Source organism: Macrobrachium nipponense, chromosome 4 (genome assembly GCF_015104395.2).
Source record: "Macrobrachium nipponense isolate FS-2020 chromosome 4, ASM1510439v2, whole genome shotgun sequence".
NCBI lineage: Eukaryota > Metazoa > Arthropoda > Malacostraca > Decapoda > Palaemonidae > Macrobrachium > Macrobrachium nipponense.
In genome coordinates this window covers 128,427,921-128,447,954 of record NC_061100.1, presented here as the reverse complement: position 1 = coordinate 128,447,954, position 20,034 = coordinate 128,427,921, and the positions used below count along the sequence as shown (strand labels likewise).

The window sequence follows — 20,034 nt, the reverse complement described above, 5'->3', positions numbered from 1 at the left end:
ACAAGAAAAAGCGTAGTTAACTTGATTTTAACAGAAAGAAAAGATCCTTGCAAATCAAAAAACCCTCTCACTATGCTCAAATATAGAATATATAAATTCTCAAGTAAGCCATGTAACTCCTACAAGGTATATTCTGTCAGTGTGCATTCCTTTTAGAGAAATGGCAAGAGACAATCCAATTATACAAAGCCTGTTTGCAATAATCCATGGCTTCATAATCAACCCATCACAAACAGCGGAAGGTTAAATAAATATTTGTTTTTGAAATATTCTATACCTATAGTATCAATTGGGTCTTTTCCAATAAAATCACCAACGAATACTTCAAACTTTATTTGGCAGCATATATTAAAGACACAAAAGCCTACAAAGTAAGACAAATTATTATTGATCACTATTATTAATATTTATAAAATTTTGCAATTCTTCAATTAACAAAACACTTTTGGCACTGTTCAAGTTATGATGCGTGTTCAATAAAAACACCTCAGTACAGTACTGTTAACAGTTCAATCTAAGATTTCTTTGCTAAATTATAAGTAATAAGCTCTTCAATTACGTGTCTATTGCATTTCCACTCGCTGATGAAAACGGGTGTTAAGGAATCAGTGCAAAGAAATTATACAACCTAAATGAAACATAAAATACTCTGTATTTTCAAGCAGTGCCCTAAAATTTATCCACCACTCAATGCATTGCTAGCATAACCTATTCAAATATTAAATTGCAAATATTTTCCATCTTAGTTTGGAATTCTCCCAAAATAATACATACTATTAGTAATGGAAATAGCAAGTATAATAATAATAATAAATGGTAAACTTGACACCACTACATATGAAAAATTAAGATTGTATTATAAGATGCTGCTATTATCATCTTTGCTTTTAAGAGTAATGTGTACACAAGGCTACTAAGCTATTGTTACAACAAAAGATAAAGAGCTAATTTTTAAATACGTATAAGACTACTAACCACTAATGTATGGAAAAATAAAAAATCCAATTCCCAGATATACAATTTGGTGCCTGTGTTATTACACTAAAAGAACCAGTATGCTTAGAAACGATGATGTCACTTTTAAATATTGTACTGAAGATCAGTACCTCATGTGATGACCAAATCCCACATATTACTATCCAGTAATACACAAGGTTAAAGGATTACCCACTGGAGAAGCTAAGCCAAAATCAATGAAAAAGGTTTTGCTAAATGAATCATCATCATCATCTCACTTTGCTTTCAAAATAAATATAAAATTCAAAGTTAAATTATCTTGAAAATCCAATCTTATTAAAATTTTCTAAACTCATAAGCCAGTATAATTTGTTCCTCCAATTAGTTTTACATGCAAGACATATGAAAGGAGATTTACAGATGAGCAGTTTGTGGATACCGTAAATATTTAAGTATATACTGTATATTTATATATAAATTTTTGTGCACATAATAGCCGTGGGAGCCTTCCATCTACTCACCAGGAGCAAACTGGAGGGGAGCTTTAAGGGTTAACAGATTAGGATTAGTCTGAGGACTCAAGGAAGAACCACTACTGTTTCTAAAACTTACAAGGATTCTTTCATGCTTCCCCTATCCATTTTTTCAAACATTAAATTTTTTGCAAACTGAAGTGGTAAATTTGTTTTATAATTTATATACTGACATAAGTCCATGGATACCAACGACTACTGTGAAATGATTAACAACAATTTTCCAAACACTGAAATGCAGTGATCTAACCTTTTAGGATCTTGTCAATTCTATGACAGCCTAAGTAAATCTTGATGACCATTCACAATGTTAGGACACGGATAATGTTAACATGCATACCTAATGGTAATTCTTCCCTTCATCTTCACCTATTCCAATCTGAGGATGACACAGAAAAGCATTTCTATTCTACATGGCCCCCTTCCCAGCAGGGGGACACATGGAGGGTATATACTCTAATGACAGCACAATAATTCACCATTTCTAGTCTAGCTCTAAGGTTTGAGAGAAAAAAAAAATAGAAAATAAAAGCTGTGGACACAGTGAGGTTCTTCATGTCACTTTCTTAAAAATTTTAAACATAATTAATGTACACCAGATCAAAGCTACAATCTATTTATGTTCCCAATACATATCCCAGTCCCAATATACACCATAATTAACCAATTTCTTAAAAAGTTCTTTATTATATTTAAATTCTTGCATGGATTTTCAAAACAAAAACAAGATGGAAAAAACCTCACTGTAGAGGAAAAGCAACTACAATTTGCCTTGATTTGACAATATATTCTAGTGTGGATAATGCTTTGCGTCATTAACCTTGATTAACACCATAGTTATGTATACAATAATGCGAGTACAAGATGCCACATGAAAAAGGCTTTCAAAGATCTACGTCCTGAAGAATTTCTGATACTTTGTTGCATTATTTGTTTTAATGAATACCTTAACCCATCCCTGAAAATTTCTTACACTACTAGTTTCTACACTTTAATGATTAATCAAATCGCTAATCAAAGTTGCTATTTACTGTTTTTCTATAATAATAATTTAAGATCCTTATTCCAATTATTTATATTCACTGTGCCTATTTTGCTATATATATATAAAAAAAATAACTGCTCGCATTCATCTTAGCAATAACTACGTATGATTGTATGATACTGCTTACTTTCCTGTTACCTACAAAACAATACTCAAAACACATAATACTCTCTTACTTTTCTGACAAACGAAAGGAATAGCAGAAAATACTCCACTTGTGAGGGAAGTTACATAACTACAGTACATAATAGATTTGATAAATAATGCACAAGAGGTCACCTACAAGGAAATAAATTCATTAGGCACTATATTAACCTGAATATCACAAGGACATCAGTGAATATGAAAAATAAATACAGTTCTTATTTCTTTTTTTAATCAGCTAACAACTGAGGTGTCCTAGTGGGGGTGCATTCAAAGAGATAGATTAAAAGGAAAAAAAAAATTAAGATCCACTATGGAAAGAGCTGGGGTAAGCATGTCAAAGCAATGCAAGCGAGCCATAGATACTGACAAGTTATCCAATTTCCCTTTAGTGACAATTTATTTGGAACATAGTGTCAAAATGAGGAGTTTTCAGTAATTAAGTAGGGTATATCATTGCTTTTTCACTGGTAGACTGGACATGTGAAAGCATATTTAAGAAGGAAGAAAAAAAAAACTGACTACATAAATGTGATGCTTTCCCAGCAATAAACTTTCAATTACTGCATTCTCTAAGTGAAAAAGTCACATCCAATGTAGTATTGTTGATACATTTCAAAATTACAGTGCTTCCTGACTTCATGTATATTACATGGCCAAGTATAAACAACACTCTACAGGGACCTGGATTAACACAGAAACTAATAATTTATCCAAGATATCTGTACCTTATACAGCGTTATTTTACTTATGATAAAAGCTATTGATATTTGGAATCCAATCAAAAACATCACTTTCAAGCACTGAAAATACTGACTTTACATCATTTGAAATCAATGCAGTAAAGTCTGTGCCTGTTTGGCTAATCATCAGACTGCAAGTGTGATCTGTAACTGTAAATTACATATGCTAATTAATTAAGACTGCATTTACAAGCCTACAACAACACTGGACTGTTACCAAGGAAAAAGCTATCAGCTCCTACATTACTATGTAAGCAGTTTCCTTGAGTTGCATATATATATATGTATATATATATAATGTAAATATTTATATATATTATATAAAAAGAAAATAGCAAAACAACTCTGAAACACCCTGTAAAAATTATACAAAGAAATGCTAATGGCGCTTTCCCATATATTCTGTCCAATGGTCAACAACACAATCTTACTAGTTTCATCATTCTTAATACAGTATTTACAAATAATTTTGCCAATAAATTGATGACAAACTTCAATTCATTTTGCCAAGATTTTTTTCACCTTTATTTCCAGCTAAAACAATAAAATTAAGACTTACAAAAACATGAAAGCAATAACAAAGAAAACTTGATTCTTGATTGGATGACCTCTAACAGCAAAGAGAATCCCATCAGTATGGACCAAATATTCTTTGTATAAACCACCAGGACCTTAAGTGTTTCTCTCATGTCTGTTCATGAAAAACTTTCCTTGATTTATGTAAATAATTCCAAAACAAACAAAATAAACCATGTGAATAAATATACTTATTGACTTGATACTTGCTAAGAATTTTTTCTTTTAATGAGCACATCTTGTTATTTCCATAAATTGCTAGCATCAGAAACAATGCTTCCTATACAATATATCAAAATATGGCCCCTAGAACCACATGGAAAACTACAAGATTATATTTAGACTAAATGTGTCACTTTTCCACACACAGTGTGTTGGCCCATGAAACAGATAACTGTTGATTATAAAACCTGTGCAGAAATTATACTAGTACTTACAAAGCTTATGATGCAACTGTACACATTATGAATCAAGGAGCTTCCTGGACTGTAGGGATGTTCAGGCCTTATGAAATTAGCATAATGAAGCACCTAAGAGGAGCATAAAATTTTGCTTACAGGCCAGACTAAACTTGTGTACATAGTATTAAACCATTCAATTCTAGAGCATCCATGATTTTAAACAGTCAACGCAATGAAGGAATTGTACTGTTCTATGTTCCGTTTCAAAATGTCAGCACAACTACCCAAAACACGTTCAAATCTGAAAAGAGAAATAGAAGACGAGATGAAGACCAAAATCTCCCAATTCTACAGAATATAAATATCAAAAACTTCTATGATTAAGCTCTTTTTCTTTTAACAAAGGGAAATAGTGACATGAAGGAAAATAGTGTAAAATGAAAATTGGAAAGAAATGACAGTACTATGTAAAAAAAGAAAACATAGGAATACAAATCAATAAAAAAAATTAAATGAAAACATCGGAATAATATCACTATCATTTAATGATATCAACAAAAACATAGAAATAAAAAGACCCTCCCCTGACAACAACACTTGCCTACAGCCATAAAATAAGTTTGAATTTCAACTGCAACAACAATTATAAAGGATAGAAGTGGCAACTTGTGATGCATAATGATCTTATGAAATATTGTACAATAAATAAGAATTTTAGGGTCATAAAAATGCAATATTTCACTTACTTTGGCAGTTTTAAAAGTTTTGCTTGACCACATTGGTAATGTACAGTTACACTTTTAGAAAAAATTTTCATGTTATTCTTACAAAGTGGAACTGAAAATTATGAAGTTTGTTGTGCTATATTATGTGCTTTTACAAGATCCACCTTAAGGCAAGCAATTAACACTGTCCTTCTGACCTTATAAATAACAATATACATATTCATGCACACATCCCTTACACCTATAAGAATCCAACAAGCAATAAGTGCAAGTTTTAAGCATAAAAGCAAGGTTGGATAGATATATGAGATTTAGGTCTAAGACCTGGGACTAGGACCCAAAGGGTCATTCAGCCCCATAACACAGAAGCAAGGAAGAAAATTTTCGAGGAGATGAATCACTTTGATTAACCTAACCTACTTTTTCACTAAATTCTTCAAGTTTACAGCCCACAAACTATCATCACCACCACCACCACCACTGTTAATTGCAAATAATTTAATAAAGCCACCAAAACAGCAGTAACTTATTTGTTGGAGCAGATGTTTGTCCTAAGTAAATTAGATATTTAGTGTTCTGCACCTTGAAAATTTAAAAATCAGTTGAACTGTATGTTGAAGACCACCAAATTTTCTTCCAATGATTTGCTTCCTATACTATGACATACATTGTTGGTTGATGATTTGACAATTGATAATCATATGTGTTGTCTATATTCTGGGATTGGGTCATGTGGGTTATTCATCAAATACCCCTAGTGCAAATGAGTGTGACCAATTCACAGACATCATAATATATTACTCCAATATGGCATGATTTGGAATGAACTAGTACTCCTCAAAACAGTAATTGATTTAATCTTTTTGATTAGGTTATTGTCAGATTTATTATTCTACACTGACTGCCATGTACTAGATACGATAACTTTTAAGAGGTAGCAACGAATCATTAGCAGTCATTAACAAGAACAGGTATACAGTATTTGTTCTAGTTGTCCTGATGACAATTTGATGCTTTATTAGGTTATTAATTTTCTTTAATGCCTAACTGAGCAGGGACCAAACACATTTCAGCATTCATACTGTAGATTGAAAAATTAAATTGTAATTCGTCACAGAGGTGTTTTTATGATAATCTGAAGGGCATCTATGTACAGCGTACCTCAACTCAAGTCACTTAAAATGTAAAAATCCCATGATGGCAAGTTTTTCATAATCTTATCTGGTGCCCATAATGTAAACAAATTTGCTGTGAAAAGCACTGCACCAGTGTCACGAAAACTAGCTTATTTCATTAGGCATTACAGCAATTTACACATTGACTTACAAAAGTCAATGTTATTATTAATTGGATCAAATAATCAGAATAACTGAGTAGTCTTATCAAATTTCCTAGAAATCTGAAATAAAAAAAATGGTGATAATGACAACTCAGCTTTGCCATTTGTACTAGTAACAGTATTGGTATTACTCAATTTTGTCACATTTATCATTAATAACACAACATACATTTATCACCAATTTTACAATCTAAAGTATGTACAAAAAGCTTTGAGCTTCCCAGTAACCACCTGGCCCAAAACAGACTTTATCATTAAAAAAAATGACAGGTACTATTCTGGGCTTCGGGTACTAATGCACAGCGCCCCTGTACTCAAAGGGAATGTTGCGACTATAAATAGTAGATTAATCAAAACTGAAAATAGCACAAAAATATTTACCTGGCACGATCTAATTTCACACATTTCAATGGTCCATCAGCAATAACAGTTGCAGCTCTTGGTCGATCCAGCAACAAGGCAATTTCTCCTGGAATGGATACATGAAAATTTTCTTATGAAGTCACAAGCAAACATAATTAATCTGTACTTCAACTATTCACAAAATTCTTGCTAACACTACAAAAAGCACCATATATAACTTGAATAGGAGAAAGGATATTAAAAAATATCACCATAAGCATTTTGAAGTCAGTCTTTTCCTTTTTGGGGGAGAGATGTATCTATATCTCCAATCTTCTCTGTCCTATGCTCTTTCTACCCAAACTACCATCAGGTCTACTTGTTCAACCATCCCCTTTTTCCATGATTTCTTGGATTATCCTATAAGACTTCAGCTTGCTACTTCCATATTCACTGCTTTCAGACCAAGTGATCCTCATCCCTTACTAATCTCTTTACACCACATCCTTCCACTAATTCCTCATTCATAATATGATACCCTCATTGTACTCCAACCCAAAATCTTTGCATCTTGCATCTTCTTTCATTTTCCTCCTCAATGACGAATTTTCTACTACATGGTGTTGTACCGGCATAAAGTATCCACTGTTATCTTTTTGGAAGTAATAGTCTAAACTGTTTGAAGTTAACTGATGGGTTGATTATTAGCATTAGGTACCTTAACAGATCACAGGGTTAAGTTTCTTGACTTTCATAGTGCTAGAACAAAGGGTTTGTTTCTAATATTGCTTGAGTGTTATTTTAATGGTAGTGAAAGTATGTCTAACAGCTCAAGCTCCAAAGAATCTTGAATTGCTAGTTTGTCAGTGTCATATTTGCTGTCCTATTATTTGTGAAAGCAGAAAATTTAAAGATGGGACACTACCAATGATTTCATAAATTATACATAGTACTAAATACAGTAAAGAACACTTTGTTTTACTATTTCCTTTAAAAATGTTACTACAAAAATTTTTTTCTTAACCCCTTGAGTCTAGCAAGCATTAGATAAGTGGCAATTACAACTTTGGGGTGGAGTCCACTTGTCATCCTATGAAAATTATTAGTTCACATGTTAGTATTTCAATGAATTTGGTGGTAAAGGATTTAAATTGCTTGAATAGGCTATAAATAATTATCTGACAACTCAACGTAAGGTGTAGCTTTTATCCTGGGTCTCCCACATCCAAGAACAGTGGTTTCAAGTGTTGGTAAACCACCTGGTTGGGGAAGGATGAAGCAACGGACAGATATAGGCCTGAGGGAACTGATCTTACTCCTTGCAATAATACTAACTGTGTATCAAAAATATTATGTTAGAGATTGTATTGGTCAACTGATGCATTTACACAACTGCAAGTATTTCCAGAACTTATGTCCTTTACTATTTATACAATTCATGGATAAAGATTTTACGAGACCTTCAATCTAAAAGCAGACTGCAAAAAATAAGGAACATTGTGGCAGAAATACAGAAATGATTTACAAGATATTTTCACCCATTCCATGCTAATGAAAGTCTTGGTTATTCATAAAGTGCCTTGGAGGAATTTGACTTACCCTTGGTATCTTAAGGGTTAATAGGAGAACAGAACCCAGCAACTCCAACTTTAATGTTAAGAATATTTTGACAGTATAAATACATAGGATGTTACACCTCATGACACCTTACTGCTTTAACTCCCAGACATGACTATACTTAATGTAAACATCTTGGTCAACTATTTGTTTGATATTCTGCACTTCAGGTTCTCGGCAATCAGAATGTACAATGTTTTCAAAGCACCCCAGGTTAAATGTTTAAGACAATAATCTAGCCATTAATATCAAAATAGTGGTAGGAAAAAAGTACCAATAGGAAATATGATATACGAAATTTGACAATTTTACAAACTCACACAACATCTATTCTTGTTAAGACTAGAGTAAACTTCAGGTCACATCATGTGCTACTAACCAAAGTAGTCTGAGGTCCCAAGTCTGCCAACTTCCACAGGTTCCTCTGAGGGGGTGCGAGCTTGCATAACAACAGCTGTTCCTTCAACAATGATGAAAAAGTCATCACCTGGTTCACCCTGTCGTACTACTGTTGCACTTGATTCAATTGACACTGGCTCCAGTGCATCAGCAACCACCAAACGCTCCCACTTGTCCAAGGATTCTGAATAAAAAATATTCTTGAAATATAGAGAAATATCAATCGCCATTCAATAAGTTAACCCTCATGTCTGAGGGGGAATATGTTCTTGGAAGGTTAACTAACATTTTCAATTTCACATTCCCACCTAGAAAACAAAGGTATATCTCTAGAATACTTCTATCTAAATCACTTACTTCATAAAAGTAAAATTATTCTTCTCAATCATTTTTGTGCATTTCTGACTCCATAAATAACTATTGTTTTCTGATCAGAACTTTTATTACAAAATTGTGTCGGAAGGAAAGGGACAAACTTTTATGTTTCCTTCTGACTTGTGAAACTTGAAAACATTTCACTATGTATCTAGCATTAGTGAAGTCATTTTTTAACATTAACGTATTTTCAGAACTCAATTGAAAGAGAAAAACCCTACAGGACAAGTAGGTGAATGGCATCAATATTTTCTGTTTTCACAAATTCTGATAAAATTATACTAAATTCTGTTAAAAAGGGAAAACCAAGGGCCATACTACTTTCATAAATATCAGCTAATTGATCTGAAATACCACTTACCCAAAATAGACACCTTGGACAAAAATTCCTCATACATTTTCCTCTTCCTTATGGTAGAACCCATAAGGATACGTCTGTAAGAATCTCTGTCTATTCCCCAGAGTTTGGTGTCTGTCTTGGCCTTGACTGTAGCTTGCCTTGGTGTTCCATAAATGAGTGCCAGCTCACCAAAGCTTCCACCATCACTAATGCTTGTCACATGTTCACCGTTGACAAAAATCTGTAAAAAGAGTTCATGTTTAATTTACTAAAAAGATCAAACTCAACATTGTAAATAAAACAAAACCTTAAGTCACACCTATGACAAATATTTTCTATCAAAACAGACACTACTAGTAACCTTTATGAACCAGAGAGAGAGAGAGAGAGAGAGGTGCATGACGGAATTTGAGAAAATTAATATTTTCTTAATTTTCATCCTTAACATTTATATAGTGTGTTTCCTTTACAAGGCCAGGTGTCTGATAAGTTCTCTCCACATTTGTTTTGTTATGCATGCTTTAAGTTGCCAAGGAATTGTACTTCAAAGATTACAAATTTTAGAGATTAACAAATTTTATGTGCATGAGAATTAGGCATTATTTTGCAGTGTAAGAGGCAGTGCAATGAGTCAGAACTATTTATCATTCATTCAATTTATTTTCCTTTTAGATAACAGTACAATATTGTAGTTCCCCCTACTGTACTAGGAAACTTAGAACAGACTTGTAAAGTGCGGGCAACATTAGATTCTTCCAGTCATCCACCTTCACTTCTTACTATGATGACAGATTGAAAACAGTCTAAAGATTTGTGAAAAGAGCACAAAGCAATGCATGGATAAAAAAAAATAAAAAAATAAAAATAACACATACACACTGTGTTGTAAGCCCTCCATGTTATTAAATAGTGTGTTAAATGTTTTCACACCTTTGTAGTTCTTGGAGCAAATTATTGTATCAGTCTGAGTGATATGCAGTCAGGTTCTTTCTCCAAAACCATTTTTGAATCTTGGCTCTTAATCTATATTTATCAAAGATCATGTGCTCGTTTACAATCTATGCGATAAATCTGCATAAAAGTACTTTTATACAAATTTCAGTGTAATTTTCTTTAGCTTAATGTACACTTTTAGCTTATCATCTTCTTTTGCTTTACAAGTAAGAAAATATCACGTCTAACCTAAATGTCTAATTCCTGTACTATTTTTACCTTAGACAATTTCATAAGGACAACATTTTTATTTGTTATATTAAGACTACCCTTAAACATGACAAAATTTTATTATTTATTGTATGACACTTTCCAGGTGTCAAAAATACTAATATTAATATCAGCAGTGTTCTTGAATCATTTGTTTTACTGTCTCTTAACTACTTTTAAAAAGTTGTCTTCAGTTTGTAGTTCTTCGAGCAAATCACTGTATTAATCTGGGTGCTATGCAGTTAAAAGGTTCTTTCTCCAAAATTGCTGTTGAATCTTTGCTCTTGATCTATATTTATCAAAGATCCTGTGTACATTATAATCCCTGCAGTACATTTACATCATAGTACTTTCATTCACATTACAATTATTTTTTCTTTACCATAATATACATACAAAAAATCTTTATGCTTTATTCTATTTTGACGTTTATCCAATGAAGCTAAATAAGACTTCGGAACATTAGTATTATTAAACAGGAAGGTTTGTTGATTAAAACCTCAGAAAAACATACAAAAAAGGCAAATTCTGACTGAACTTACCGAAGTGAAAACAAAGCAATACATAAAAATGTTAAGTAACTACTCCACATGGTTGCTGAAGTGCATTGTAAACAACTGCCCCATCCCAACTCCCTCCTCTATCTCTAAAAAAAAAAAAAAAAAAAAAAAAAAAAAAAAAAAAAAAAAAAAAAAAAAAAAAAAAAAAAAAAAAAAAAAAACTAAAAGTGTTACAAATTTAATCCGATACCATTGGGCGCAAATAAAGTAGACAATCTTAATGGATACAAATTTGAACATATTCTGGTAAGAGGTGAAATCACAAAATTTTGCTCATGACCTTGATAAAATTGAACAGTGTAATACAGACCCAAATCTAAAACCTAAAGTCATCACCTCTGACAACCTAGTCACAGTCAACATAATCATAGCTAACTGTTGGACAGTCTCTGTGGATATTGAAAAAAAAAAAAAAAATAAATAAAGAATAAAAAAAAAACAAAAAATATGGTGCACCATAAGACTTTCCTCATTGTACGTACTAAACTCAAAAACAAAAAAATTAAGTAGCATCTGGCCCAAGCTCATGCAAAATATTTTGTCACAGTGTTTAGTTCCAAATTCACTGGCATATTCATTAAAATAAGAAACTTTTTCTGAATTCCATCACAATCCTAGAACTAGTGTTACCCTAACTTGCACTACACAATAATCCATCCATGATTCCTCATGCTTTGTCCTTTGCACTATGGAATGTCCACCCTTGTTCCATTTCAGGCATCATACATGTTCACAATTTTAAACAGAGATTATAAAAAAAAAGTTCCTGGATACCCTTCCTAATACAACACAATTTTAGCAGCAGCAACGCTAGGTGCTACTCTCACCTGATTGACAACTTGCATCTAATTTGCTAGTCAAATCTAACATCACTACTCTCAATACCTCTCTATAAATGACATCTGCATTTACAGAGGAAGATGTCATTGATGACATAATGCTCCAACCCCATAAAGTTAAAATCAGTAATGCGCTCTCTCCCTTTCCAATTCTGACAAATACTAACCTCCACTTCTCCTTGATCTATGATGTAGAAATTATCTCCTTCGTCTCCCTGTTGGATGATCACTTCTCCTGGGAGTGCATTCACGGGGAACATGGCATCAAAGATGTCAGACCGTTCATTCTCATCCAAGTGGGCGAACAACACATTTTTACCAATGGCTTTCTGAAGGGCAGCCATGGTTTTGTAATCCTTAGGAACAACCTAAAGAGAAAAAGTATAACAAAAATTCTGTCATATCCATTTCATGCTGCAAAGAACAAGCATAAACTTGGCTTTCAACCAGAAGTGAAAGCACTTGCCAAATTAAAAAAGATCTTAGAAGTATAAAAGCAGTTTGAAATATTTTTATAAACTAAGATAATAGTCAAGGATGCTTTTCAATAACTCAAGTGCCCTTTTATTAACACAAAGTTTACCATAGCAGACAAAACCAAAACAATGTCCTGAGCAGTTTCAAACAAACTTTAAAGATAAACCCATGAAAATGTATGTAATGTATCATGTAATTACTAGTCTTAATTAAAATACATTGTGCAATCTTGTTGTTGAAATTTTTATGCCTGAAATTCACTAAAGACCAAATGGAGATGAAGGGAACATGAAAACCCTGTTGTGATAGATGGGGACGTCTTGGAAGAGGTAGAGAATTTCCATCACTTTGTGGACAAACTGGACTGTGAAGCAGGAGTTGAAAATGAAAATGGAATTCTTAAAATAACATAATATACCAAATTTGTAACTAATTTGTATTTTTCATAACTAACAAACCTGAGGTCTTAACATTAGGATTTACTAGCGCCAAGCTGGAAACCGGTAGAATTAAAATTACACTTGTGAGATCCAGGGACTAATGGCATCTATACCAGGTCACGGGGCATGTATACCCAGAATGCCCACGGCTACCTGTGACCCATCAGTTATATTTCTAACCCAGTTTAGACTGCTAGAGGGGTGGTTCGAGGTGGGCCTTTAACTGTTAAGACCTCAGGTTTGTTAGTTATGAAAAATACAAATTAGTTACAAATTTGGTATTTGTTCATACACGAAACAAACCTTCGGTCTTAACATTAGGATAGACTTACTATTGGAGGGAGGTAAGTCTCTACAACTGACTGGGAGTTTGCCACCTTATCCATTTCCGAATATATAGGGAAATTCTAAGAGAATGGACAATGAACCTAGGACCAAAGATATAAGCGGATCTATTGGTTTCCTCCCACTGGGTGTAGATACCATTCTACTGTTTACTCTTGTCCCTTGCGACTGGATCCACCTTCACCCCTCTTTTCCTTATTATCCAGAGGGGTGTGTTGCTACTGAAAAGTATATCATCAGCTAAGATAGCTTCACAGTATGGCTGACCATCTCACCTGCATCTAGTCCGTTCCAGCACATGACGGTACTCTCCTTCATATTGCCCGTAGTTAAAGGAGTAGGAAGAAAGTAGTAAAGAAAAAAGACCAGTCATCCCATTCATTCTTCTACTTTCATACCTTCATCTTAGACTAGACGCAAACTGACCCGCCAGGGGCACTGGATGAACTATATCACTTGTTGGGCCGCCACCACTGGACCCAAGGAAAAGGTGTCCAAGGATCTATGGGCAACATCTTTCAAATAAAATGAGGTGAAAGTTGTTTGACGCTTCCACACGCCAGCTTTCAGAATTTTATCCACAGACATGTTCTTCTTAAATGCCAGGGAAGCACTCACACCCCTGATGTCATGAGCTCTAGCTCCCACCTGGCTATCTGACCCTCTGTCTTCTGCAGTATAAGCATCTCTGATCGTCTCCCTTAGCCAAAATGATATTGTATTTTTGGACACTTCCTTCTTGTTCCGTCCTGTACTTACGAACAACCTCTGGCACCCCGGCCTGAGGTGCCTTGTTCTCTTTAAGTACTCCCTTAGTGCCCTGACGGGGCACAGGAGCATTTCAGCTTTGTCGTTGTCTACAAAGTCTGCCAAGGAAGGTATGGTAAAGGAGTCGAATCTGCCGTCTACTATTGTTGGATTTTGGGTCTTTGCCACGAATTCTGGGACAAACTCACACACCATTGATCTCCAACCTCTCGAGTGCTTTATGAGATATGAGAGGCCATGTAGCTCCCCACCCCACCTTTTGGTTGAAGCCAGGGCAATAAGAAGACTGTCTTCAGGTCAGGCCCCTATCCGTGGACTGCCTTAGTGGTTCGTAGGGGGGTTTTGTCAGACTACTCAGTACCTTGGTCAGATCCCAATCTGGGGCTTTTAGCTCCTTTGGTGGGCATGACTGTTCAAAGCTCCTCATCAGCATGGCCAACTCCCATGAAGACGATATGTCCACTCCTTTCATTCGTAAGACTGAGGCTAGAGCAGCCCTGTACCCCTTCACTGCAGATACAGACATATGTTTTTCTGTTCTGAGATATATCAGAAAGTCTGCTAACTGCTGAATAGTGGTACCGAGTGGAGACACGTTCCCTCTACGACACCAATCACAGTATGCTGACCACTTTCCTTGGTATACTGTCGCAGATGATTTTCTGATATTACCTGCCATCTGAGTTGCTGCTTTCTGCGAAAACCCTCGCTCTCGGAGGAGATACTTGACAGTCTCCACCCGTGAAGCGATAGGGACTTCACCGACTGGTGGTACCTCTCCACGTGAGGCTGACACAGAAGGTTGCTCCATGGAGGTAACTCTCTTGGCACATATACTAGGAGTTCCAGTAGGTCTGGAAACCACTCTGCTTTCGGCCATAACGGGGCTACCAGGGTCATCTTGAGGTTCTGAGACCGCATTACCCTGTTCAGAACCTGACGGATTAGACAAAATGGAGGAAATGCGTACACGTCCAGATTGTCCCAGGGGTGTTGTAGCGCATCTTCTGCTACTGCCTCTGCGTCCGGGACTACTGAACAATACACTTCCAACTTTTTGTTGTACCTGGTTGCGAATAGGTCTATGATCGGTCCTTCCCACAACATGAGCATCCTGTCCACTACCTGTTGGTGTAGGGACCACTCCGTTCCCAGAATCTGATCCCTGCGGCTCAACTTGTCGGCCACTATGTTTCTTTTTCCCGGAATATACCTGGCCTTGATGTCTACCAGGTTCTCTATAGCCCACTGGTGAAGTTGAACTGTCATCACATGTAACTGCCGAGAAACTAGGCCTCCTTGCTTGTTTATATAAGCTACTACTGTGGTGTTGTCTGACATCAATACCACTGAGTGTCCCTTTACTCTCTCCCTGAATTCTTGTAGAGCCAGGAAAGCTGCTTTCAACTCCAGCACGTTTATATGGAGTTCTCTGTCCTTGCAACTCCATTTTGCTGACACCATCAACTCCTCCATATGGGCTCCCCAGCCTTCTAGTGACGCATCCGAGAACAGCAAGAGGTCTGGGGAGGATTGTTGAAGGGGGACACCCACTGTCAGATTGTCGTCGTCCACCCACCACAGCAAGTCTTTCCTCACTTCTGCCGACAAGGGAATTTGCTCGTACGGGTGATCTACTGTTGGTGACCAAAACTCCTTCATCCTCCATTGTAGGGACCGAAGGTGTAGCCTTCCTTGTGGTACTAGCTTCTCCAGGGAGGTTAGGATTCCCAGCACCACCTGCCACTGTCTTGCTGGCTGTGTCTGCTTTCCCAGAAAGGCATTCACCACTTGTTTGCATTTCTCTACTCTTTGGTCTGTCGGGAATACTTTGGCTTGTGTTGTGTCTATCACCATTCCCAGATATTCCAAACGTTGACTTGGATCCAGCTGCGACTTCTGCTGATTCACCACAATACCTAGGCTGTGACAAAGCTGCAGGAGGGCCGCCCTGTCCCTGAGTAATTTCTCCCTGACTTTGCTATCACCAGCCAATCGTCCAGATATCTTATTAGCCTGATCCCCTGAGCATGCGCCCACGCCGACACGAGGGTGAACACTCTTGTAAAAACTTGAGGAGACGTTGTCAATCCGAAGCACAGGACCTTGAACTCGAAAGCTTTCCCTGCAAGACTGAAGCGGAGAAATTTCCTTGAAGACTGATGGACTGGTATCTGAAAGTATGCGTCCTTTAGATCGACTGTCAGCATAAAGTCTCCGATTCTGACTGCTTGTAGAACCGTTTTCGGAGTTTCCATCTTGAAACTGGTTTTCCTTATAAACAGATTCAGCGTTGACAGGTCTATTACTGTCCTCCACTCCCCGTTGGCTTTGGGTACCAGGAAAATCCTGCTGTAGAAGCCTTTTGTCGGACTGCATACTTGTTGCACAGCTCCTTTTTCCATCATCTTCTTCACTTCGTCCTGCAGAATAGTGGCCTTCTGAGATTTGTGGGCATAAGTGACGTGGGGTAATGGTTGATCTGTCAGGGGCGGGGTTACCTCGAACGGAATCAAATACCCGATCCTGAGAACATCCACCACCCACTGCTCTGCCCCTAGTTCCTGCCACACCTTCCAGTGATTTGCCAGGCAACCCCCCACTGGTGTGGCCGAGTGATGGGAGGCGCCCATCCTATCTTCTTGAGCCTCTCCCTCTTCCCCTATTGCCCCTTCCTCTGTTGTTTCTATTGTGAAAGGGCCGATGAGTTATCCTCTTTGGGGAAGAGGGTCTTGTGACTCTATTAGGGATGCTATGTCTCACTGTCTTCTTTCGAGGCATCTGCTGTTGTCTTCCCTCCAAAGGAGTAGTTTGACTGTTTAGAGGTTTTCCTAACTGCCTGTTGCACCAACCTATCGTTAGTGTCCATCCTTCTTCTATCTATCGCCTCTTCCAGTATGACCTCTGGCAACAGTAGTTGCGATTCCAAGATATCCCCATTCCTCATTGCTAACAGGGAATCCAAATCCACATTGCGGCTTAGTCTAGCCAATGCTGCATCTCTCCTCATTAGCAGGATATTTGCCCAAACATTGGCACTTACGTTTGTCAGGTACAATCGCCTTGGACCCTGACTGTAGTAATCTAATGAACAATGGTTCATCCACTACTTTCCTTGTTGCTTCCGAGGATGCAATTTTTCGCCACTGCTGTTGACCAAAGGTCTAACCAGGACGCAGCCTGAAAGACAGAAGAAGCTGTTGCTTCTAACGTAGCAGCCTCTTGGTACGTCATCGAAGGGCACTCCATTTTAACCTGATCCAAGGTTAATCCAGGCCTTAACCTTACAACATTAGGGTTCATTTGTCTAGACAGCAAAGGGACCTTCGGTGTCGTATAATATTTCCTTTGCTTTATCATTGGAGGGGGAATAAATTTAAATGATCTATTAGATCTTAAGGAATTATCCCTCCCTGCAATCTTTGCGTTTACGTGTTGCAAGACCGATTCCGCATGACTCGAACAAGGCAATTCATACGACACCGTATACCCTCTTTAGTCCAAACGCCATGTCAATTCCAGGAGGAAGCATACTGGCCGGTGTTTCTGTCTTCTCCGAAAGGCTATTGAATTGACGAATCAAATCAATAACCTCTGCATACGAGGCCAGAAACTCTTGGTTTTCTCCTTCCTCCGGCTCTAGTGTACCACTCTCCGTCACGAGAGATGTTGTCTCGCCTCTATCTTCTGACAGACGGCCCGGAATTCCACGGCCGCCTGCCCCTACGGCCGCGGTCTCTTTGATCTTTGCTGGCCGCTGTTGGCTCGATCCCAGATAGTCAGCAGGGGAACGAGAACGTCTCACTCTTTCTCTGCTCACGGATCTAGAGCGAGAATCTCGTCTAGATCTCCAAGATGAAGGCTCCCTTAAGACAGAGGTAAGTTCATCTCTATTAGCATTGGCATCGTTTTCGAGCGTCGGCGAGCCCGGCCTCGGCCTTCTATCCAGACGGACACTGCCTTCCACGAACGTATCCGCCGAGGTTGCCAACTCTCTATTTTTCGTACTTTTAATAGGAGCCTTATCGTCCTTCGTACGTATTTTGAACGGCCTTACGGGCAAAACTGGGACCTGCATTCCATCCTCTGCTGCACCTTTCGCCGCCAACGTCGATTTTACCAGAGGTATCGCAGTTTTTGCGATCCGAACTGGCAACTCCGCCTCGGCCGCTAGTTCGCCGGCCGTCACCTCTCTCGCTTGTTCAGACTCTTGCGAACGGCTTCGTCTGCCAACCTTGTGCTTAACAGCCACTGATTTTCCGACCTTCTTGCTGACTTGGAAATGACAGTCTTGGTCCGAAGAAGAGGAAGAATTGATTCTTCTCCTCTTGGCCCGAGGATCCGCTAGGAACTCCCGAATCCTCCTCCAACGCTTGACTGGCGCTCGCCGTGACGTTATCGGACTTAGCGATGACGCCGAACTAGAGGAAGAAGACGAAGAAGGCGAATCACACTTTTTCTTTTTGTCTCTCTTATTCATTCTCTCCTCTATATCCTGTAATTTCTGCATTACAGTTTGCATTGACGGTCAGAAAGGCGTATTAGCGTCTGGGTGCATCGAAAAAGGCCGAGAATCAGTCTGTGACGTCATCACGCCTGCCATCTCAGAGTGTGACGTATGTTGTGACGTCATCCCTCTCGTAGGGAGAGACTGAGAGGTTTCTGCTGGCAACCGCACGTTTGCTGCCAAACTACCTCCCACGTTCTGCATCGCTGTAAATACTGAGTGGGATGGTGAAGCCGCGGCATTAATTCCATAAATTGCAAGCCCGGGGGATGAGGAACATTCAGCGCTGCCGGACCCTGCTGGAACCGTGACGTCATATATAATGCGCAAGCAGACCATCCAAGGTTGGTACGCCTGGTAGGCCTAGCGCTGACCATGTACCATCTAACCTATGCGCTTGAGTAGCAGGAGCCTGGAACAAAGATGGCGGATCTCCCCCTCTACTTGCTGGGAACAAAGGAGAGTGCAAATTATTCATAAAATTACCCAAGGCCCCTCCTGACGTTTCCGATACAGAACCGCTAGGAGAAACCGAAGGGGTATGAGACAATTCAAAAGCAGGTGGAGAAACATATGGAGCAGCCTGGTTTATTACCGATACAAAAGAAGCCGGTAAGGTTTGGTCATCCAAAGATGGCGTCACCCCCTTTCTTTTGTATTGGCTTTTCCCATAGAACTTCTTCCACTGTTCCACCGACCAACCGCGACAAACAGAACACGGATTAGTAACCGTACATACGTTTTCCCTGCACCTACTACACGTTGGATGAGGATCCGTCGACACCGAAGTTAGGAACCTAGAACAAGGGAAGCCACTGACTCCTGGGCATTTCCTTTGTCTCCTCTTCGAAGCGGTAGACGATCCCGATGTTGAGGCAAAATTCTCCATCATACCACGTATCCACTCTTACCACACACTGATCACACTTGGAGAAAGAAAAGGAATGAAAAATAAAAAATGAAATGGATAAAGAACGGGCAAACTGAAAAACCGGCTTTAAATGAGATAGACAGTAACACGTCTTATCTTAAAGGCGGTAGGAAAATAACTGATGGGTCACAGGTAGCCGTGGGCATTCTGGGTATACATGCCCCGTGACCTGGTATAGATGCCATTAGTCCCTGGATCTCACAAGTGTAATTTTAATTCTACCGGTTTCCAGCTTGGCGCTAGTAAATCCTAATGTTAAGACCGAAGGTTTGTTTCGTGTATGAACAAATTAAGATTCATGGGCTGGAAGATGGTGGGATAATCATATTATAGTAATGTACAAACGAGGAATTAGTGGAGAGATGTGGTAGACAGTTTTGACATGTGATGAGAATGATTAGGTGCAGTTAAGTAAGAAGCAGTTACGA

General features: G+C 38.0%; 1 protein-coding gene across 6 annotated transcripts in view; it reads right to left on the bottom strand.

Annotated features, from left to right (window-relative positions):
* Positions 1-318: 318 nt before the first annotated feature.
* LOC135211170 (cAMP-dependent protein kinase type I regulatory subunit-like) overlaps positions 319-20,034 on the bottom strand; it is a 247,572-nt gene continuing 227,856 nt past the window's right edge. For all 6 annotated transcript variants that reach the window (XM_064244368.1, XM_064244373.1, XM_064244371.1 and 3 more), the window contains 5 exons: positions 12,306-12,506; positions 9,558-9,777; positions 8,802-9,005; positions 6,845-6,932; positions 319-4,700 (listed from right to left, as the gene is read on the bottom strand). In XM_064244368.1, the coding sequence (XP_064100438.1) occupies positions 4,616-4,700; positions 6,845-6,932; positions 8,802-9,005; positions 9,558-9,777; positions 12,306-12,506 (798 nt within the window). In that variant the 3' untranslated portion in view covers positions 319-4,615. The remainder of the gene's footprint in view (positions 4,701-6,844; positions 6,933-8,801; positions 9,006-9,557; positions 9,778-12,305; positions 12,507-20,034) is intronic.